The sequence below is a fragment of the Natator depressus genome, chromosome 7 (genome assembly GCF_965152275.1).
Source record: "Natator depressus isolate rNatDep1 chromosome 7, rNatDep2.hap1, whole genome shotgun sequence".
NCBI classification, from domain to species: domain Eukaryota; kingdom Metazoa; phylum Chordata; order Testudines; family Cheloniidae; genus Natator; species Natator depressus.
The window spans coordinates 2,267,021-2,290,480 of record NC_134240.1 but is presented as its reverse complement, the minus strand read 5'-3'; the positions used below and the strand labels follow the sequence as shown (position 1 = coordinate 2,290,480).

Here is a 23,460-nt window from a genome sequence, read left to right as displayed (position 1 = left end):
AAAGATTGAAATTATATTCCTATGAAAAGGCAATAAACCTTTAGGAATAAACAGTGCTATCAAATGAACTACCATTACAAGAACGTCGGACTAAAATCGGAATCAAATTTACAAAAAGAAAAGGAGGACTTGTGGCACCTCAGAGACTAACCAATTTACTTGAGCGTAAGTTTTCCCGAGCTACAGCTCACTTCAGGGGACGCACGCAGTGGAAACTCTTTGCGTTTGCCTGGGATGTTTCAGTAACGGGGCCTTTTCTCCAGCCGCCGCTCTTGGGAGAAAGACACCAGGCACCTGCACGCCGCCTCCAGTGGCTTGGAAACCCGCGACCCGACAGTCGCTCTCCGGCTCGCCACAGCCCAACGCACGCGGCGAAGCCCGTCGGGAGCCCGGGTCAGGAGCGGGCGAGCGGTTCGCGGACACCCCCGCGCCCCGGGCCTTGCGCGCGGGCCCAGGCAGCGTTCGGGCCCCCGCAGGCCGCCCCGCCACACGGGGGCACGAGGCCCCGCTGAGGGGCGCCTGCTCCCAACCGCCCCCCGGGTCACCAGGGCCAAGTCCGCCCCCAGCCCGGGGACTCCCACCCCAGGCTCTCCCCTCCCCCGCAGCCAGCCCGCGCCGGCCACAGGTGGGGGGTAATGCGGGCTCGGGAAGGCGGGGGGGGGGGACGGCTGCAGTCACCCCGTGCTGGGCCCCCCCGCTAGGCTCCCCTTTCCCGGCCCGCCTCCTCTGCGGTCCCACCCTCGGCAGCCCCGCGGCGCGCCCAGCCCGCCGCCCTTCCCTCAGCGGCGCGCAGCGAGCGCGGGGGCCACCGCCCTCAGCCCGCCCGAGGCTGTGCCCGGCAGCGGGGGAGCGCAGCCGCCTCGCAGCGGGGTGGGGGCGCTGCTTGCGGGGCGAGCCAGGGATGAGGCGGAGGGCCAGCAGTTCCCGCTCTCCTGGCCTGTCGGGGGGGGGGGGGAATGGTGCTGGGGCCTATCGATAACTCGGCGATCCCCTCACCCCCGCCCCCCGGCGCGCGTCTCCGCACGTCGCCATTGCAAACGGGCGGGCGGGCACGAGCGGCCGCAAGCTCCGCCCACCCCCGTCGCCGCGCGGAGACCGGGCCCTGGGAGGCGCAGGCGCAGCGTGTGAGCTCTGCCGTGGGCGCGGATTCCCCCGGGAGTGACGTGATTCCCCGAGGTGAGAGGCGAGCCCCGCAGGTGAGGGGCCCGGCCCCCCCGCACACTCCTCCTGGTGAGAGCCCCCCCGCAGGTGAAGCGCTCTCCCCTCTTGCCCCCCCCGCCAAGTGAGAACCCCCCCCCGCACACTCCCCCAGGTGAAGCACTCTCCCCTTTTACACACTCCCTCTGGTGAGAACCCCCGCAGGTATCATAGAATCATAGAATAGAATATCAGGGTTGGAAGGGACCTCAGGAGGTCATCTAGTCCAACCCCCTGCTCAAAGCAGGACCAATCCCCAATCAAATGAAGCACTCTCCCCTCTCACATCCCCCCGCCAAGTGAGAACCCCCCCCCCGCACACTCCCCCAGGTGAAGCACTGTCCCCTCTCACACACACACACACACACACACCCGCCAAGTGAGAACCCCTCATGGCGTGGTGCATGCCCCCCCTCCATGCACACTCCCCCAGGTGAAGCACTGTCCCCTCTCACACACACACACACACACACACACCCCCGCCAAGTGAGAACCCCTCATGGCATGGTGCATGCCCCCCCCCATGCACACTGCCCCAAGTGAAGCACTCTCCTCTGTTACACACTCCCCCCAGTGCGGACCCCCGGCAGGTGATGCACTTTCCCCTTTCACACACCACACCCCCCCCCCCGCCAAGTGAGAACCCCCCACGGTGCAGTGCGTGCCCCCCCCCCATGCACACTCCCGCAGATGAGACCCCCCGGCAGGTGAAGCACTCTCCCCTTTCACACGCTGCCCAGGTGAGAACCCCCTGCAGGTGTGGTGCATGCCCCCCCCATGCACACTCCCTCAGGTGAGAACCCCTGCCTTGTCACACACTCCCTCAGAGGAGACATTCTTCCCAGCTTCTCTCACACACTCCCCCATGTGAGACCCCCATCCCCTTCATACACTCCCTGGGTGAGAGACTTAGGTGAGATGCTTCCCCTCCCAGATACAGTGCCCCAGGTGAGATGCTCATGCACTCCCCAAGGTGAAACCCCCCTGCAGGTGAGACCTTGCTTGGTGCTGTCCTCTCTGCGCCCTCGCAATGGTCCCCACAGGTGAGCCCCTCCCAGCCCCCCTGTATTTCCCCACATGAGCAGTGGTGGTGGGGATATTAACCCTCTCTGACGTTGGGTCTGGCCAGGCTGTGGTGGACAGGTAGTTCAGCTGTTCTTCAGTATTGCCATGGAAATGTATGTGCTTTGCCATTGCAAGGGGGTATTTTATAGGATGGCAGCCTGTCACAATTAACTGCAATGGCGGTGCCTTAAAATGTCATTGCTGTGTATCACAACATCACTCTGTTGAAATGCATGGTGAAGTGGTCTAAAATGTCTATTCCTTTATAGGGAGGGAGGCATGAATATAAAATATAGTTATCTAGTAAGTGAATAAAACATACAAACTAAAATATGGGATGACACCCCCATGCCAAAGAACCCAAAGAACTGTTATTGAAATGCATAAGTCCAGTATGTACATGAGATAAACTCGAGCCATAATATTTGGATGAGGATCCAAAACTGTCCCCCCAAATTGGTGTTCAGCTCTGGGTTTTGCTTTGGGCTCCTCTCTAATTCAGTATTGCACTGTACAATGCTGAAAACAGACAAGGAGTGGTGTGTGGATGTTGGCAGTTTCTAGCTCCATGCTTATGGAATGCAGGATTTATATGATTCCTAAAAATCATATCAGTGATGGGAGTGACAGCCCAACCTATTGTATGCTGTTGCCTGTGCCAGGATTCTTCTCTGCTGTCTAGTCTTTGGTGCTTTATCCTAGTGTTAACGATGAGTCCAGGTTTTGTAGGAATCTTTGATGCTATAAATGTAATCAGTTAAACTTACTAGACTTATACAGTATGGATGACATCAAGCTATGTTCATTAAAATGTTTCATTTGCTGAAAAGTACAATAGCACTCATCTGAAAGCTTGAGTACTTTGTAGACAAAGGGACTCATTTATTATTGGTATTGGTGTTTGAGCTCATACCTAACATGTATTGCAAACAATTGTTCGTAGCTTTAACTTATAAAATAAACAGGTGTTTCATTGTTATATCCTGCAGTTTTCTGTAAAGACTATTTTTTACTTTGTTTTTATATTGAAACATTGATAGTCTTGGTGTGGGTAAAAAAGGATATTAATATACATCTGATATGTTAACTTGTATTTTGAGAAAATATATAGCAATGTGACGGACCTAGTTTTAAATATTCAGTATGTAGACTTCATTTGTCTAGAAGATGTTAAAACCTTTCATCTATGATTAACTGCTTTCTCTGTTGTGTTCCAGCCTATCATAAATCAGCATTAGCTTTAGGACTGTTATGCTGAGTTATATGTATTAACAGTCTTATACTGAAGTCTCCTTTCCCTGTCAAAAGTACTAGCTACAAATTCACTTCGTAACATATCTTCAACAAATACTGTTTACGAAATTCTAGAACCCCAATCTTCCAAACACATGCACATAACTTTACTCTTGTGAATACCCCTATGGAAGTCAATGGGACTGCTCATATGAATCAAGTTAAGCATGTACATATGTGTTTACAGGATTGTGGTATGAGTCCCCACCCACATATCCAAACCCCTGCTGCAGAAATCATGGAGGTCACAGACAGTCACGGAATCCATGACCTCCGTGACAGACTCACAGCCTTACCAGTGAGATACGGAATTCATTTCTTGCACGTAAATGGTGACAGATCATAAAACTAAGATTATGTAGCAGAAGTTCTGACGTAAAGAGTAAATAGTAGGGGAAATGCCATCGATGCTGGATAGAGATATATTTGGGTCTAAAATGGTGGTGGTGGATGAAGGTAATGAGAGACCCTAGGGTATATACTGTTAGGTTGGAGTGAGTAGAAAAAAGAAAAGGAGTACTTGTGGCACCTTAGAGACTAACCAGTTTATTTGAGCATAAGCTTTCGTGAGCTACAGCTCACTTCATCAGATGCATACTGTGGAAAGTACAGAAGATCTTTTTATACACACAAAGCATGAAAAAATGGGTGTTTACCACTACAAAAGGTTTTCTCTCCCCCCACAAACCCACTCTCCTGCTGGTAATAGCTTATCTAAAGTGATCACTCTCTTCAAACTTCAAAACCAGACTCCAGCGAGAAACTGTTGAATTGGAATTCATTTGCAAATTGACAGGTTTCAGAGTAACAGCCGTGTTAGTCTGTATTCGCAAAAAGAAAAGGAGTACTTGTGGCACCTTAGAGACTAACCAATTTATTTGAGCATGAGCTTTCGTGAGCTACAGCTCACTTCATCGGATGCATACTGGATACTATTGCAAATTGGATACTATTAACTCAGGCTTGAATAGAGACTGGGAGTGGCTAAGTCATTATGCAAGGTAACCTATTTCCCCTTGTTTTTTCCTACCCCCCCCCCCTTCTTGTTAAACCCTGGATTTGTGCTGGAGATGGCCCACCTTGATTATCATACGCATTGTAAGGAGAGTGATCACTTTAGATAAGCTATTACCAACAGGAGAGTGGGTTTGTGTAGGGGGGGAGAGAACCTGGATTTGTGCTGGAAATGGCCCAACTTGATTATCATCACTCTCCTTACAATGTGTATCACTTTAGATAAGCTATTACCAGCAGGAGAGTGGGGTGGGGGGAGAGAAAACCTTTTATAGTGGTAAACACCCATTTTTTCATGGTTTGTGTGTATAAAAACATCTTCTGTACTTTCCATAGTATGCATCCGATGAAGTGAGCTGTAGCTCACGAAAGCTTAGGCTCAAATAAATTGGTTAGTCTCTAAGGTGCCACAAGTACTCCTTTTCTTTTTGCGAATACAGACTAACACGGCTGTTACTCTGAAACCTGTTAGAGTGAGTGAATCAGGCCATGACAGCAGAGCTTCAGAGGGCTCCCTGCACTGCCATAGGGCCTGTGAGACCTGATCCCTGCAGTCGCAAGATGCAGGTGGGAGAGTCTGTGGTCTCAATAGGGCAAAGCAGAGACCCATAGCCAGGGCTGCGAGGAGGAGGATGACAACAAGCCCCTGGCTTCTGGGGGAGGCCACCCACTGCTCTATGGCTCCTACACTATCAATATCCAAATAAAATCCATGTCTCCCGTGCTATTCAGATAAATGGGAGTATGCTATATTTTGTTTTACACTGTGGGAAAGAATTGTAAAACTAATGATTTTTTTAAAAAGTCAGTGTACAGATCAGGAGCACTGTAAAATAAGTCCTAGTAGGGAAAATGAATACGTCTTATAGTGTGACATAATTTTATAACTGCCTTCCTGATAGTCTATCACTTTGATGCTGCAGATTCTGTGTCCCCAGTTGGACAGATGCACTATACTAAAAGTACATGCTGTAGGGCAATAAAATAAGAATTTTGATCCCTGGCTGAAAAATGAGAGAATACTTCTTTTTATACAGCATTCTATAAAGATGTTTGTTTATTTGAAAAAAATGTTAAAAACTGGAGGACTTTAAATTTCAAGATACTGTAGTTTTTCCAAAAACTCTAGTCTATCTGGATTTTAAGCATTTTTGTCGGTCCAAAAATTAAGATTTTTTTGAGAGGTGTGGGGATGAAAGAAGGTGCAAATCTCAATGTTTCTAGAATGTTCTGCTTAAAGCATATATTATCATAACTCAGACAGTTCCATTAACTGTTGCGTTTCAATCCTTGCAATGCATGAATGTCATGCCCAATATAGGACTATAGTATGGAAACCAATCTGGGAAAGTCTTATGTTCCACTAGTGTTTGCAGTGCAGTTGTATCTGTGTTGGTCCCAGAATATTAGAGACATTAGTCTCTAATGACTAATGACATTTAGTGCCTCACAGATGTGCCACTTAGTATTATCATAGTATGTACGCGATAAAAAATTGTCATTCATTTTATGTTTAGTATCTCCAATAGCTACCAATCCTCATGCAGAAAATAAAATTAATTGTAGTCTTTTCTATTAAGTTAATGCAAGCACTCAAAATATTACATGTAGGTAATATATAAGCAAAATGTATTGCAGTGTGTTCCTCTGTATATTTATATTTTAGAAAAAACTATCATTTCATTGATACGTTCACAGCAATAATAAAGCTGTGTGAGATGAGTGAGTTTATGTAGTTTGGCCAGACACAAGTTTGCTTGCTCTACTTGGGTGTGATCCGACTTCCACTGAAGTAAGTGACAAGACTCCTTTTATTAATTAGGACCAGCATAATTGTTAGGTTTTTTTGGCAACTCCATGTGACGTTATTCAAATTATGTAATGAGCTAATTTGCATATTGCTAAATCTCAGCTTTAAAAAATTGTGTGGATTTAGTACTGGTGAAAGGCATTAGTTTCATCCCTAGCAAATGAAATCTTCTGTTTCTCTGCGCAGCAAGCTTCCAATCCACACTGCCCTTCCAGCTTGCCTTAACCTGGATATGGGGGAAACTTCCTCTAGGTCCAACTGGGGTAGCCTCATCTCCATGGCCTTTGCAGTTCTTAACCTCAGTTGAGTCTGACAATCAGTGGAATGTACAGTGGGGAGTTTATGATGTAGGAGCTGGAAATGAGACCCACCAACCTCATCTTGTAGAGTAGTCACCAAATATCAATTAGATAGAAACAACTTTCAAGCTCTACAGAGCGCTAGGCTGGATTTAAACTGGTGGCTTGCAGGTGAAAGACTCTTTAGTTCATTAAAAGTGGGTATTCCGGTGCCCCAGTAAGTGCTGACTTAAAAGAAGTGAAGGAACATCAAATTTGCAAAGACAAGCATCAGAATTAGGGTTATCTGGGGTATCTTAATTCTGCCCCTTGTGTATCTGCCTCATGATACAATCTTTAATTACATAAGAACAGCCATACTGGGTCAGACCAACAGTCCATCTAACCCAGTATCCTGTCTTCCAACAGTGGCCAATGCCAGGTGCCCCAGAGGGAATGAACAGGCAATCATCAAGTGATCCATCCCCTGTCGCCCATTCCCAGCTTCTGGCAAACAGAGGCTAGGGACACCATCCCTGCCTATCCTGGCTAATAGCTATTGGTGGACCTATCCTCCATGAATGTATCTAGGTGTGTATATATATGTATATATATATAAAAGATAAATTCATAATCATCACATGCTGTATTTTTCTCTGCATGAGTCATCAGCAGAGGTTGAACTAGGACTTTAGATCTATGACACAGACCTCTTGTGCTTGAGCAGTTGCTAAAAAGTTAACTGGTAGCAGAAGTAGGTTATTATCCTCTATGTGGATCAGTTCCCAGAGCAGGAGAAGACACTTTGTCCGTGCGTTACACCTCTATTTGTGAGACAGTAGTGAAGTACTAAGTATAATGATTCCTAGGTTCTGATTCTGGCTCTGGGAGCAAAGTATGGTCTACTGGTTACAGCTGTGCTTGCAGACAGTATACCCAACCACATTGCTAACTAGCTTTGGCACGTTCGTTCTGAAAAGTAGAATGGCAAAGGGGATGAAATTTGGGTCCTTTATATTATAGACCAGAGTTCTGTTCCAAGGTGCCTAAGACCATGTTCATCAGTAAGGGTGGTGAACAGCAAAAATATTAACGACACTCTATGGAAGAAATGAGACAAGAACTCCAGGTATTTGGATTTGCAGTCTAGTGCAACTTCCCCCTACACCATTTTTTTTTTATTAGGGGCTCTCTGCCTTACATATCTATGTGTGACATTTTCCCAGAAATGCTGGAAGGCATGACAGAAGTGCCAAATGACACTTGGCCGATCTGGTCCTGATGTTTTGAAGCTGCAAGCCTGTGTAAAAGGGCTTTGGTCTGACAAAAACAAAACACAGCAACAGCAACTCAAACCCTTGGGTGATGGAATCCTCAGCCCCAGACTGACAGGGTGCCTGCACATCTGGGTCACAATAATAAGTACATTATAAATACTTACTGTAAGAGGACATAACCTGTGCTATCGCCCTTTCACTACCTGCTTTCCATGTGAATTTTGGTTCAATGGATCAGCACATTGGTCACTGTAAGATTTGCTTCAAAGTACGGTATTCTTGGCTAAGGAATGATTTGTGGAATGTTGAACATTCTTCTGGTTTAAAAGCCCTGAATAATAGCAAAGATGAGATCTGAATAGAGGAAAATAAAAATTAGAGCAATAACATTTTCCAGAAATTGTTAATGTACTGCCAGACTGCTTTATTTATAGAACAAAGAAATAGTATACTGATTTCAAACTTGTAACATGACTAATTCATGGTTGTCAATTGTTACTTAATATAGTTATTAATGTGCCTTTCTTAAATAATTATACCAGTTACACTATCTGTTTCAGTTTCTTTTACTGACAAATAACTTGGTTGTAACAAATAGTGTGGTTTACAGTATGATACAAGCTATACATCAAAATACTAGTAGACAGTATTGAATCAATAAAATTAAAATATTAATCAGTTAGCTCTCTAAGGCCCTGATTCTGCAAACATGTATGTGAGTAATTTTACCCATGGAACAACTAGTGCATAAGTGTATGAAAGATCAGGGCATACATTTACTAATTCACCCAGAGTTATGTACCATTTTATAACATGTAAAGCTTTTAAATGCTTTTCAGTTTTGAAAGATCAATTTTTTGGTGAAGCTAGTTCTTAAGATAAATGGTACGTGTGATTTGGAGAGATGCTAACCGTCCCTAATTTTCTGTAATCCTGATTTTTACATGTAATTACTAATCCAGGCTTATTCTACTATTTTTCAAGCATACGCACACATACAGAGTATATAAAAATCTGTGTGTCACTCGCCACCACTTGGGTCTGACAAACACAGCAAAGAGTGCCACGGCCATGGGGGGCATTATTTTCTACCACCTCTATGGCACACGCACAGATTGCAATGAGGGTCTGATAGGAGGCAAGCTACAGCAATTTTGAATGGGTTGGAGTGCTGCTGGATTCATCTCCCAAGCCACGGGCTGCACGTTGCACTTTGTCCCGTGTGGACCCTGCTGGCATGCTGTAAGTACCTAGAGTATGTTCACATAGTCCATTAGTGTCCATGCAGCCTCTAGCTTGCTGCCTGTCAGATCTTCATTGCACATTCTGGGGGAGAGGAGAGCATGAAGGGGCAGGAGGAGGCAGCGGTGGAGGAGAAGAAGAGGAGGAGGATCATCTTGGGAAGGGGGTCAGACCTGGGACTGTTCAAGGAAATTAAAGGTCATATTTGGCATAAGAGGGCAGCATTCCTGGGGCCAAGCTTTCCCTTCTCCCTGTTTGGGGGTGGGGGGTCAGGGATGAAATGAGGGGTGAGGACTAAGGAGCCAAGTCCCCCCACTCCTTGTCCATGGATAGCAAAAAGACTGGAGGGGAGGGGGTAGAGAGAGAGAGAGCCTGGTTTCTGTGTGTAGGGGGAAGGAGAGGGAGAGAGAGGTCCAACCAAGATCCCTAATTCTTTTCATAATCATGCTTAAACATCTCAGACATGGATGGCATCTCTGAGTTTGCTGGTAGGCATGTTATTTTGGTCCACTAACAGAACAGTTTCAGGATCTAAGGAAATATCACCATGTCCAAGATCATCTTAATTCTCTGAAGTATTCCATCCCTGAATTTAAGCACAAATGGACATTGCCAAAAGGTATACACTGTAGGCACAGTCCTGCAACAGTGCCCCTGTGAGTTGGTGAGTACTCTCCACTCCCACAGTGAGGGAACTTGCCACCTCCTGGGATTGGGTTCTAGATTAGCATTTAGGGCTTAAACCTGCAGGTGCGCAGCATCTTTTGAGAAGTGCAGGGTACTCTCTGTTCCCACTGAAGTCAATGGGGGCAGTGGGCACTCAGCACCTATTTGGAGGTGCTTGGGTGTTTGCAGAATCAAACCCTTAATTCACCATAGTCCTGATTCTCCCAAGGTGCAACACATCCTTAGTTCTCATTGGCTTCAGCATGCCTCTAGATAGGCACCTCTATATCATTTGGTTTGATACTTACACTAGCCATCCTGAATGTAGAGTGATGAAATTTTTAAAAAAGTAACTTGTGGAATAAGTCTCTGCCTCACATCTCTGGTTGAAAATGAGGTTTCCATTATATGTATTCCATAAATTTCTGTTTTTCTGTGTTAAAGTCAAAGCTCTTGTTTAATGGATTTTTAACCTTTTCCAGTGAACAGTTGGTAACAGTGAGAAATAAACAATATATGTTGAAGATAGTATATATTTACTCATCAAACCTTTCTGAAGATTTTAAAAAGATAAGTGGATCCTCCTTTCTTAAAAATAAAGGCTAGGGATAGAGTGGCCATTTTAACTGGGTATATCTGGAAGGTCAGGTTGAATGGTGGTTATGTAAAGAAACATTGCTCAAGAGACACCAACAGTATAAATCAGTTTTCTAATCTTAATTCCTTTGTGGTAGCTTTTTATGCTGACGAGTTACAAGTTTGCTGTAATGAACAGTATTTTAGAAATGTGCTAATTGACTTTTAAAACATGGATTCCTACTTGATTATAGGAAGACTTTTTTGGTGGAATAATGTTTAACAATAAAATCTCTTGTATTTTCAGCAACATCTGTAAGTCTTTATTACTCACTGGGGTGCTGACATTATTTTCGAACTGTGAAATATCTGCAAGAATGTTCAGAAACGAGTATCAGGTAAAGCAGAAATTGCTATTTTTTTTACTTCCTTTCATTTATGTCTTCCAAAGCTGAAACACAAACACCCTTGATGTTGAAACCTTCTTAGGTGTTTAATTGGTCAATATTTTCTAAACCTTATTTGCAAATATAGAAATAATAATTAATTTTTGCAAATAATATCAGATACAAACACACCCAAGTTTGTTTTTTCAAAAACTTTAGTACCTGTCTGAGAACTTGATCGTTCAGTCCTTTAATCTGTGAGTAGATCTATTGACTTCAGGTTACCAGTGCAGTGGGTTTTGTTTGTTCCTTGTTTCCTCCATCATGGAGGAAATCTGGATCACTTGGTAAACTAGGTGCAGGCAAACAATGTGTGTTATATTATGACTAAATGTAAATGCATACATCTAGGAACAAAGAGTGTAGGCCATACATACAGAATGGGGAACTGTATCATGGGAAGCAATGGCTGAAGATGATTGGGGGTGAGGATCATGGTGCTTAATCATATGAACATGACCTCCCAATGTGACACTGTGGCCAAAAGGGCTAATGCAATCCTGGGATGCATCAACACAGAAATCTTGAGTAGGGCTTGTTTTGCCTCTGTATTTGACACTGGTGTGATAGCCGCTGGAATACTGTGTCCAGTTCTGGTGTCCACAATTCAAGGATGTTGATAAATTGGAGAGGATTCAGAGGAGTCACAAGAATGATGAAAGATTAGAAAACCTGCCTTATAGTTATAGAGCTTCTTAAATCTATTTAGTTTAACAAAGAGAAAGTTAAGGGGTGACTTGATTACAGTCTATAAGTATCTATATGGAGAGCAAATAATTGATAATGGGCTCTTCAGTCTAGCAGAGAAAGGTGTAAAAATCTGTCCAATCGCTGGAAGCTCAAGCAAGACACATTCAGACTGGAAATAAGGTGTACATTTTTAACAATGCGGGTCATTAACCACTGGAACAATTTCCCAAGGGTCGTGGTAGATTCTCCATCACTGACCGTTTTTAAATCAAGATTGGATGTTTTTCTAAAATATATGCTCTAGGAATTTGGAGAGGGTAGGTCTGTCACCTATTATGCAGGAGGTCATAGTAGATGATTACAGTGGTCTTTGTGCCCTTGGAATTTATGAATATCTGAAATGGGCCCTTAATTACTAAACTCAGTTAAAGTGCAAAAGTGGCGTCTCAAAAACCCTCAGTAAAGTTCTGTTATGATTCATGATGGATGAAATATTGAAAAATCAAAAATCGACTGCATTGGCTACATCTCTTTACTAGAAATTAATAGATATTCTTCTGTTTAACTGAGCATTATTCAGAAAATCCTTTTAGGGTGATGTGGTAGGGCAGGGGTAAATCCCTTTAAGGCCCTGCCAAAATGCTGGCTGCAGCCTGCTCTCTGGCCAGGAGGCCAGGGGTAGAGACACAGCACAGGTATTCAGCAGGGAGCCCAGCTGCAAGCCCTGACAAGGGCTGGCTCCGAGGAACACTTTGAGCTAAGTACTGACAGCTGGGCTGAGGCACAAGAGGGCTATAAAAGCCCTGGGAAAACCTCAGTGTGGGGGGGCTAGCCTGGGAGGAGACAGGAGGGTAGTATCGTTGTCTCCTTACCAAAGAAGGAAGCCTCAAAAGCCAGGAGGCCCTGGGGAGGGTCTGTGGAGCACTAGCTGTTGCGGGATCGGGGAACTGCACGAACACTGTAAATAAAAACACTTGGGTGATCCAGCAAAAAAAGGTGTGGAAGATTCTTTATTATACCAGCCTAAACACAGGGCACAGGCTCAAGTGGGAGGAAGCCTGCGGAGACAGGTGAGTTGCAGAAATAAAACACATGAAAATAATAGCCATTCACCTCTTGCACGTTTTTAATATTTTTTACATGCCATGTTTAAGAATTTGGTGGGGGTTTTTTTGTTTGCTTGTTTAGTTTTTTGCTTGCATGTAAAGAAAGGACAATGGTAAAAACATATCCTATTTCCTTTACCAAAGAAGATAGTGTTGTAAGGAAGCATGGACTCTGATGCTGCAGTAAAATCAGACTATGAAGTCAAGAGTGCCATTTGTTGATTGTGTTAAAAAAAAAATGGTGGCGGTTGACTGTGGTCAATAATATTTATATTAACCAGAGTTAACTATTGTTTCATGAGCATTTGCTCTGACCTACTCGGATTTAGCAAACTGTGCTCATTGATGATGCTATGCTCAACACCTGGCTAGAGTGACGTATCCTTAAACAATTTTATCACAGGGTGGCCCATTTGTTGAAATGTTCAGTGCTCAAGGCAAGAATCCAGGAGCAAAATGGAAGATCTATGGCAGTCCATCAGCAATTTGGAAAGTAAGTTTTATGGGGGACTTATAAGACCTGAAGTATAAACCGTGGAAAAAAGTACATGAAGCTTAAAATTAGAAGGTAATGAGGGCTTTGACCTGACTATGGAAAAGTTGTCACTTGCAGTTCTGTCACCATAACAGAATAAATGACCACTTAAATTAGCACTTTATGCCTGCTTGCAAACTGGATTGGTCACAGCTGTAGTTTTATAGCTTAAATATTTCTAGTGGAACAAAGCTTAAAATTGTTTTGCTATTCTGATAACCATTGGGTCAAGTCTGGGCCAGTGGATCATGAATCACATATCTGTCAACATATTTTATTTATAAAATATACTACGAAAAGCCAGAAATTTACTGAGAATATTATTATTACCATCTCTGCATTGTTATAAAATTCTTGTTGCTACATACCTCTTGACAGTCTTAAGAACAATCAAAGTAGCCTAACACTTTGGCTGTAAGTTTGGGTTTTTTGCCATCTTAGACTCATAGAACCATAGAGTTAGAAGGTTCAGCAAGGCTCATTCACTCTAATCTCCTGCCAAGATGCAGGGTTTGTTGTGTCTAAACCATCCAGATGGCTATCTGGCCTCTTCTTGAAAGCCTTCAGTGAAGGAGCTTCCATGACCTCCCTAGGCAGTCTGTTCAGTTGTCCTACTGTTTTTATAGTTAAGAAGCTTTTCTTGGGATTTAGTCTAAATCTGCTATGCTGTAGTTTGACCCCACTGCCTCTTGTCTGCATTCTGTGGCAAGAGAGAACAACTTTTCTCCATCTTTTTTATGGAAGCCTTTCAAGTGTTTGAAGACTGCTATTATGTCACCCCGTTAATCTCCTCTTCTCCAAACTAAACATATCTGGTTCCTTCAGCCTTTGCTTACATGGCTTGCATTCCATCCCTCTGATGATCTTTGTCTCTTGTCTCTAGATCTTTTCCTGTTTTGTTACATCCTTTCTATACATTTGTGACCAAAATTGGACACCGTACTCCAGCTGAGGCCTAACCAGTGCTGAGTAGAGTGGTACTATCAACTCCTGTGATTTTCATGCTATGCCTCTGTTAATGCAACCTAAAATTGCATTTGCTTCTTCTTTTTTTTTTTTTTTTTTTTGGCAACACCCTTGCATTTTTGATTTATATTGAGGTTGTGATCTACCACAACTCCCAGATCCTTCTCAGCAGTGCTGCTGTCAGGCCAGTTATCCCCCATTCTTTATTTGTGCGTTTGGTTTTTTTTCCCCCTAAGTGTAGCACCTTACATTTGTCTTTGTTGAATTTTATTTTGTTGTCTGTAGCACAGTTCTCCAATGTATCAGGATTCTTTGAATTTTAGCTCTACCTTCCAAACTGTTTGCAACTTTTTCCCCCAGCTTTGTGCCATCTGCAAATTTGGTTAAGTCTTGATTAAGAGAATGATAAAAGGTTTGTTTGTTTGTTTTTTTCATTGTTCCTTTTTGTAGGAATTTGATAAAGAAGTAAAAGGCTTTGTTTTTGTCCTTGAAGGAAGCAGTCAAACAAACAAGATTCAGCTACCAAAGGAAACTAGACAAACTCGTAAGTATTGAGGCATTACAAATATAAGATGTTGTTCTGTACTAATCCAGTACTACTCCAAGATGTAGCTATTTGCGATATTGTCTCTTCCTTTGGGCAGCTCCTCTGTCAGGGGACTGAAAGATCACTTTTCAGCAAGACAGTTGTTACCAATAAGTAGACGTTTAGAACTAAACACATTGGGGCAGATCCTCAGCTGGTGTGGTTTTTGCCCAAGGTCAAACCTAACTTAGGTTCTGCTCCGGTAGACGTTGTTGTCAATAAAAGTCTGTCTGTCTCAGCAGGCATTGAATGGGCCTCTTAATCGCTCTTTCATTTTATTCTTAAAATGGTGATATTTACTCACTTTGTAGAGCTGTGAGGCTTAAATGTTTGTAAAGAGTTTTTTTGTGTTTGATAAAATGTGCTCTACAGTCTAAGATTGATCATTTCTGATTACTTTTTACAAACAGTTAGTTGTTTAGATCCATGACCTTTTTTAAGTTAGAGTAGAAATAACAAGGGGTGAGAAGTTATTCAACAGAATAAAACTTCAGTTTTGCAGAATTTCTTACCTGAATATTTTTCATGTGATTTCCCACTCCCACCCCCCCCCCCCCCCAGTGGCTCAGGGAACTTAACAAGCAGTATTACAGTTATATCTATCTTAACATTTCAAGAGCTAGCTCATCAGGTTGTTTAAATCCGCATTGCTCCATTAAACTCAATGGAAAGACACTCTGATTTATACTACCTGAGAATCTGGCCCTAAATCATATATACTGTACCTGTTTTGAAATCTGCTAAACTAAACAGTGAGTGCTAGAAGACCTGTTAACTTAAGCTCCATGTCTGCTCCCCCTTCCAAAGGCATGGGATTTTATTTGTTGACTCAGGGTGGGTGGCCAATGGGAACAGAACTCCTACAGGAGCCATGCTGTTGTGGATGAGGGAGTAGCCCGGGCAACTGTTCAGAGGCAGTGAGCTTTTGCATGCTTGATCTCAGCTTCTGAAGACCTCTTGAGATCCATGTTGCTCTTGGAATAATACTGCTTTAGGATCTTAAAACGCCTGCCAATTCAATAAAAAGCCAACTCTCTCCTTCACTAATGGAACCAGTAAGAGGAAACTACAAATTTCAACTCATGGATACTTGTATACCCTGCAAGTGTGTGGCTTTTCCTGAATAGGAAAGTATCTTAAAGTTTTTCTTGTTTGCTCCCCAATTAAGCTATATTTTTACTATTTTAAACTTCAGAACTAGATCTGCCTCATCAAAGCCTCATAGATTCTAAGACCAGAAGGGAACATTATCGTCTAGTCTGACCTCCTGAATAGCACAGGCCACAGAATTGCCCCAGAATAATTCCTTGAGCAGAGCTTTTAGAAAAAAAAATCCAATATTGATTTAAGAATCATCAGTGATGGAGTATCCATGGAAACCCTTGGGAAATTGTTCCAATGGTTAATTACTCTCTCCAGTGTGGGTTTTGTTTTGTTTTTTGCCTTATTTGCAATCTGAATTTGTCTAGCTTCAGCTTCCAGCCATTGGATCTTGTTATGTTTCTCTGCTCGATTGAAGAACCCATTATTAAATATTTGTTCCAGTGTAGATACTTATAGACTGTAATCAAGTCTCCCCTTAACCTTCTATTTTTAAGCTAAATAAATTAAGCTCCTTGAGTCTTTCACTATAAAGCATGTCTTCTAATCCTTTAATAATTTCCATGGCTCTTCTCTGAACCCTCTCCAATTGTATCAATATTCTTCTTGAACTGTGGACACCAGAACTGGATGCAGTATTCCAGCAGTAGTCAAACCAATGCCAAATATAGAGCTCAAATAACCACTCTGCTCCTGCTCAGGATTTGCCAATTTATGCATCCCAGGACCTCTTTAGCTCTTTTGGCTGCAACATCACACTGGGAGCTCATGTTCAGCTGACTACCTGCTCCAATCTCCAAATCTTTTTCAGAGTCATTGCTTCCTAGGATAGAGTCCCCCATCGTGTAAGTGTGGTCTCAGTTGTCATCATTAGGATTGCATTTATGATTTATTGTTTTTGATTAAATAGTGAGTAATTGCCACATGCTTTTATAATAATCTTGGTGTGAACTTTTATGTGTCTTTGTGGGATATGCTGTTTATATGCTTTCTGAACACTATGAAGAACTGTAAATAAAAAAAAAATTACATTCCTTTTATTTTCATAAGAATTCCACCAAAACCACAAATGGGACTTTTTAAAAGGAACATTTTTCTTACAGTTTGATTTGGTTTTCTTCGGTTCTTTTCTGCTTTCGAAAGTTGTGTGAACCTTGGGAAATGGTATTGCAGCAGTATAGCTATATGTCATTGAAATGCTAAATGGTGGAGTTTGCTTTGTATCCATAGCTATATATTTCTTTGTCTCTGTTTCTAGTTGGACTGATCCAGCGGTTTCTGGTACTTCAGATTTATGTGCCATTGGGACAAGACTTCTCTACTGAATTGCTGTAAGAGACGCAGAACTTCATAGCATATTTTATGTATAGTAGACACTTGATCAGATGAACCAATACCAACAGCCATTAATTCTGTGTGGCAGATTTCATGTCGAAGAGCGGTGATTTATGACATCAGCATAAGTAATTTTGATCATTATTTGTCAGACACCTCTATTTTCTGACCTTTCCCTGAGAATAGAAAGTAAATTCTATTTAACAAAACTTAAAAATACTTATTGTGACAGTACGCAGACTAAACTATATGCAGCTACGTGGAAAAGATGGGTGCTTTTAAATTCCTCTTAAACTGCTGAAGAGTATCAAAAGTGGTGTGTATTAAATATTTAGGTCTTCTCTGGCAGGGAAAAAAAGAAATACTGTTTAGTTTAAGGACATTTGGGAGAACCCAGTCAGTTTAATTATTTTTGTACCTAAAGGAGAAAAGAATGAAAGTCATTGACTTTGTTCAGCTGTGCATTTAGTGAGATCAGTACATTACTAATGTAGCATATTGGTTCTTTTGGATGATGCTTAAAACCTTCCAGGGTTGCCTGGTGAATTGTTGATAGTGAAGCTAGATGGTGAAATTTACAGATTCACTGAAGTAAAAAGATTCTGCCTCAAGCCAAAAACAGAGTGATTGTTCATTTTCTTGTCAGTAAACTGATTATTTGCCTAGCAAATGGTGAAGGAAAAAAATGAGTTTCTCTTAATGCTGCTTCTCTCAACTCATAGTGTACCTTTCCTGCTAATCCATTGATTGAGAGGTCACATGCCTGATTTAAACGGATGTTATGCCTGCTTACATCCAAGGCTAAATATGACATGTTGTTTTTAGTGGATAATGTCCTGAAAATCCTAAAATGTCTTTATTTTTGTCCGCCAGCCTGTTGCCAAGAACTAAACTAAACCAAATGCTGTGTAGGACCAAGACCAAAATTTGTCTTTGTGATTTAGGCTTTATTTGTAGCAGGACATGAGCTGTAAGATCAGACTAACGCTATTGCCAGAGCTGTGCTGATGTTATCAAAGATGCTGGTGCACAAACAAACCTTTCTCTGCAACACAGGAAAAACATATTTACTGAATGGAAAAATACAACATTGCTATGAAATTTCATTTACTCTTCTTAGAGGGCATTGCAACCAGTAAAAAGCTTGTAATGAGGCCTCACCCCTCGAGTCCTTTTGGCTTTTCCCATTCTGACCATAACCATATGTTCCTGCTACGCCATTCCTTATGCATCTATCACCTTCCAGACAATTCTTCACCACCCCAAAGAAGAGGGTCTTTTGTTTCCCCTACTGTCTGATGTTAAGAGATTTAATGTCCCTAGAATAGCACATTTGAAATGGGCCTCTTGCTAACAGGTCTTGGGTGCTTTTATCCTTAGACAATGTTTAAACAAAGGAATTTGGATTTTACCTGCCCACATGAATCATATAGAAGTAACATAGGTGTTACGATACAATGGATACATAGGCTTAGTGCAAGATCATAAGGAAATACAGAAGAGTTCATGTGTAATATAAAATTATAAAGCAGATGTAAGGAATGCATCACCTACTACAAAGAGTTTCAGAAGCTGGAGACAGAGTTCTTAAAGGGTGACTCAAAATTCTAACTTCCATAATTTTTTTTTAATTTATTGGTTGTTTAAAACTGAAGTCTTTCTGTAATTTATGAATAATTCCTGAGGGACTGAGAATTATCAGTTCATTTTCTACATTTCCACTCGTGGGAATGGTATTCTATGATACCTTGAGCACAGAACCTCTATCCAAAGCCTGTGGGGCTTCATTTGAAGTCGGAGGCAGTTTTGCTTCTTGGGACTGCAAGATTGGGCCTTGAAAGCATAGCTTCTGAAAGAACTATTTTACAACTACAATAAATGCATTTATGCTACTTCTAAGCAGGATATTACTGAATATGATACTGTTTTTTCTGCTGTTATCTTAGCAAATGTAGATCCTTTGGTATTTGCCTTTCCTGACCCCAATATTTTGTTATGTAAAGGGGCTTCAACTAATGTTAACATTCTACCATATTTCCAGAGTTACAGGCATGAGCCAATTTCAATATTGTATATTTAACCTGAGAAGCTACTTAACAATAGAGTTTCTTGCTTCTAAGTTTTTCCCTCGGTGTTGACCTATTTTGTAAAGGTAAAACTAATATATATGAGTAGCCTTTCATTCTTGAATTCTTATCCTCCAGAGCCCCTGCTTGTGGATTTGAGTTACTGTCTCAAAACTTAACAAAATGTATAGGGAGCTTCCTACCTGATTGCGCAAATTGGGATCTTTAGTATGTGATGGGGAGATGATGGAGAGTAGGGCACTACTCTGAGAACTGAACAGGAATCATGCCTGCAGCTAGGCCCTCGTATATTCTGAGATCTTGTAGAATTTGCTGCAGAATCTATATATACCTCAGAATTGTGCTCCAGAATATAACCCTTCATTTAAAACAAACAAAAAGTACTTATAGCATTCAGGGTTGCAAAGATAACTTTCCAAATACGAGTCTGTTTTACACTGATGCAGTGTTGTCTACTGGCTCTGAATTGTTGCCTCTGAGAGATTTGAACTGTCCCATGCGTCTCAATGGGGCTTTAATGCTGGAATTTAAGTCTCATAATGTAATTGTCAATATTAACTGAATTATTAATTGTTTTGATCAAATCATCCGGTTGATGTGCCTATCCCACAATCTCCTCCTGCCTGCTTTGGTGGCAAAGTCTCCAGATATGCAAATCTAGTTCTCCTCGATTCTGCCTGCAACTCCCCCTCCCCCCCCCCAATTGACAGTGTATTGTTATGCACTGTTCATGCATTATGTTAATTTTTTACCAAATTCAACGGAACATTGACAGCTAAAAATGTAGACGCTGCATAGAATTGAATTTAGTGCTTTAAGATATATTTTACAGATTTTTATTTATTTTCCTGTAATAGTTCTTTGGTTTTATGACTTAGAACTTAAGGCCAAGATTTTCATATGTGAATATGGATTTAGGGTACCCCAGTTTTTAGGTGCCCAATTTAGGACACTCCAAAGGGCCTGACTGCTGAGCATCCATCCTCTGAATATTTCTAAAGAATTAGGCCCCTTTTAGAAGTCTCTTAAGTCAGGTACCCAAAACCGAGGCACCAAAAATTGGTAATCACTTTTGAAAATCTGGGCCTAAATGCATAGGAATTACAATACTGGATCAGATCTCCTTCTGAACTGAATTAAATGAAGTTAAAAATACATAAATAATTTCCTAATATTACCCTGGCATGCAAGCAGTTGCTGTGGTTTGCAAGAATGTTATGCAAGTGCAAATAAGAAGAGACGTAGTTCACACAAACTTGACTGGAAGAGAGGTCTCTACAAGGCAATCTTTCTGTTTAGATGAAGTCCAAATTGACAACATTTAGAACCTCTGGTCTAGAATATTAGTTCAAGCAAATATATTAAACTTAGATTTTTTTTCCCTAATGAGGGAGTTGACCACTTAATTGTATGTAAATGTAGTGTTTGTAGAAGACAGGAACTTTAAGATATATAAAAAGTCCATAGCACAGGTACAGTGTAGGCAGTATTTGTGAGAGGAAGTACCAGAATGTGTGTCAAATATTGTAAGAATAGGATTTCAAGCTTAATAGCTCCCTTTTCTCTTCCTGTTTTTTTCCCTACTGTGTATACCTTTTGTCTTATTTCAGTTGTTTCCTTACTGTCTTCGTGCCTGTTCTTTCTTTATCATTTGTCTTCAGTCCTTTCTGCCTTGCTTTGCTTTCTCTTACAATTTGTCCTTTTATTTTTAACCTTGAAAGAAACTTTTTTGGTTTGTACTGCATTATTTAGCCCACTACACAAAAGATTGCTTGTGTTGAGCACTTTTAATAAAATTGTGTTAATTTTAATTGTTTGAAAATTTAACAAATTGAAATTGCCTTTAGACCACTATTAATTGTCTGTTTTTTATGCAGTGGTTAGGTATTTCCCTCTAATGAGCACAGGACAAGAGGGTTAGAGCAAAATGCAGTCACCTGCTTCCTCAGCATGGGCATACCACGTACAGCTCTGAAACAGTCTTCTGTTGAAGTAGAAGTTAAAGTGCTGTGAAATGTTTTTAATTTCTACTATTTCATTGAAGGGGGTAGAATTCAGCTAAATGCCTTGTAAGGCATTTTGAATTCCACCTCTGCTATGCTCTAATTTTTAAAGGAATTGTAGAACAGGAGGCTCCCTTTCTCCACCCTTGATGGATTGTGATCCTCCCCTACATGGTGGTGGTAGGTCATAATATTTCCTGAGTTGATTAGATGACCAACAGGAAAGAAAACAAATTCTCTAGAATATTTCAGAGTAAATGGGAAAGTAGGAACAAAGAGAAAGGAAATCAAGTTGTTTAAATAGGAGAAGAAAACTGTATGGTATGTGAAGCATTTTTGAAAGAAAGGGGGGAAAAATATATGAACGTGGATGGTGGGATGAAAGTAACTCCTCTCCTTTTTGGATGTTAAAGTATTGGAAATCAGAACGGTAAAGAAGGCACCAACCACATGAGGCTAGAAAATGAGTCCTTGTAGTCCAGGAAACAGACCATGCGAGTTGCTCACTTTATTCCAGGCTAGCAGAGCAACGTTTAAACTTATGCTGAGGTGCTGCACATTTTTTCCACCTGTGCTGAAATGCCCAGTGTATCCCATTATCATTCCACTGCTTAATCTTGTTTATAGCATTAAGTCTGCTAAGTAAAGACCACTATATTTAAGTCTGCAGAATAGCTTCCATTAAAACACTCACAACTTACCAAGAACTTCACTTTTTAGGTTGAAACTCTCCATACTTGGTGTATCTTCAGTATGAATATGTTTTGAAAGTTTGAGGAAACTCCTGTAAAACTGAAAAATCCACTTTTCCCTTTAAAGAATAATTCTAACATACTTTTTGGCCCAACTCTCAAACTTGGCATGTGAACCGTCCTCAAAGAGGCTTTATTTATCACTGAAGTTCAAAGAAAATAAGATTTATATCTTCAAGTTGTTTGAAAATTGCATACTGAGCAATCACAGGGGAGGGAGAGAGAGAGAGACTGACTCTGTTCTTCCGTAGCTTGGGAAGTTTATATTTTTGAAAACAATATGAACAGAAATGATAAGAGGCATTGAATGGGGAAGCCTAAATATGCTCTTAACTTGCACCCATTAACATCCTGGTTAGCCCTCCAACTATTGGAATACACTTTTAATTTTCCTGGTCTCTTGAGCTTTGTACCACAGAATTGACTGGGTCCTACAGAACTCAGGATATGTGAAATGAACAGCTGTGGAGTAAGTACAACTTGCTCCTAGTTGGGAAGCAGCTCTACAGTATTTTAGGCTCACTGGTTTAGGAAGGGTCCCGAGGCTTATCCCTATTCCTCCATGTCTCAGAGGGTAGATTCCTAATTAGGTCTTGACTGACTGACAGAGGTATGGTTGCAGTCCTTTTAAAAGTGAATGAGTGCTTCAATTAAGTGCTCAATCTTTGAAATACACCTTGCACTATCCGGCCCATAATTTCTACTATTTAATACCTCAAATTTTCCTCGCTAACAAATAATATCCAACTACCAAAGCCTGCAGGAAGAGATGGGGCCTGCAGTGTGCTGTAAAGGTCAGTAGACTCAAGCTCTGAATTATATATTTAATGTACATTAAGCTGTACTAGTATGTGCCAGGTTTTTTGGGGTTTTTTGAGTGTCCTGAGTTTCCAGGCTAGAATTGAGAGGCAGGAATCAGGGTCAGAGTCAGGCTGTAGTCAGAGACCGGAAATCAGGAGATCAAGCAAAGTCTGGCATGGCAGCAGGCCCAAGTCTGTGGTTGCCCTGTGGCACCCATGAGGTTAAATAGGGTGGTTGGCCAATCAGAGAGCTGCAGGGTACCATCATTCTGGGTCTCTGGGGTAGTACTTCCTGGAGTGGGTCTGTGGGAATATCAGCTGTCCTAGGCTCTGAAGACCCACATTTTAGTCCTCAGATCCTTACACCAACAATCATACACAGGCTCAACAGAAATTCCAGTGCTAAATTAGAAATAGAAGAGGGACCAATAACACCTGATTAGATTAAATCAACCCTCAAAGAGCTTAAGCAGGGGAAATCTCCTGCAGTTGACAGAATTCAAGTAGGGATACTAAAGGTGGGAGGTGAAATTCTGATTGAGCAGCTAACAAAAGTTTAAGAAAATATGGGTGAAAGACAGGGAAGATGGTATCATAGTGGCATTGGCAAAAAAGGGGCAATCTTACTCCGTGCA

General features: G+C 41.7%; 1 protein-coding gene across 1 annotated transcript in view; it reads left to right on the top strand.

The window, feature by feature from the left end:
* The first annotated feature begins 227 nt into the window (after positions 1-227).
* The window catches only part of CFAP20DC (CFAP20 domain containing), a 167,043-nt gene continuing 143,810 nt past the window's right edge, over positions 228-23,460 (top strand). The window contains exons 1-5 of the mRNA XM_074957357.1: positions 228-393; positions 10,726-10,816; positions 13,064-13,153; positions 14,612-14,705; positions 17,107-17,179. Of these exons, the coding sequence (XP_074813458.1) occupies positions 10,796-10,816; positions 13,064-13,153; positions 14,612-14,705; positions 17,107-17,179 (278 nt within the window). The 5' untranslated portion in view covers positions 228-393; positions 10,726-10,795. The remainder of the gene's footprint in view (positions 394-10,725; positions 10,817-13,063; positions 13,154-14,611; positions 14,706-17,106; positions 17,180-23,460) is intronic.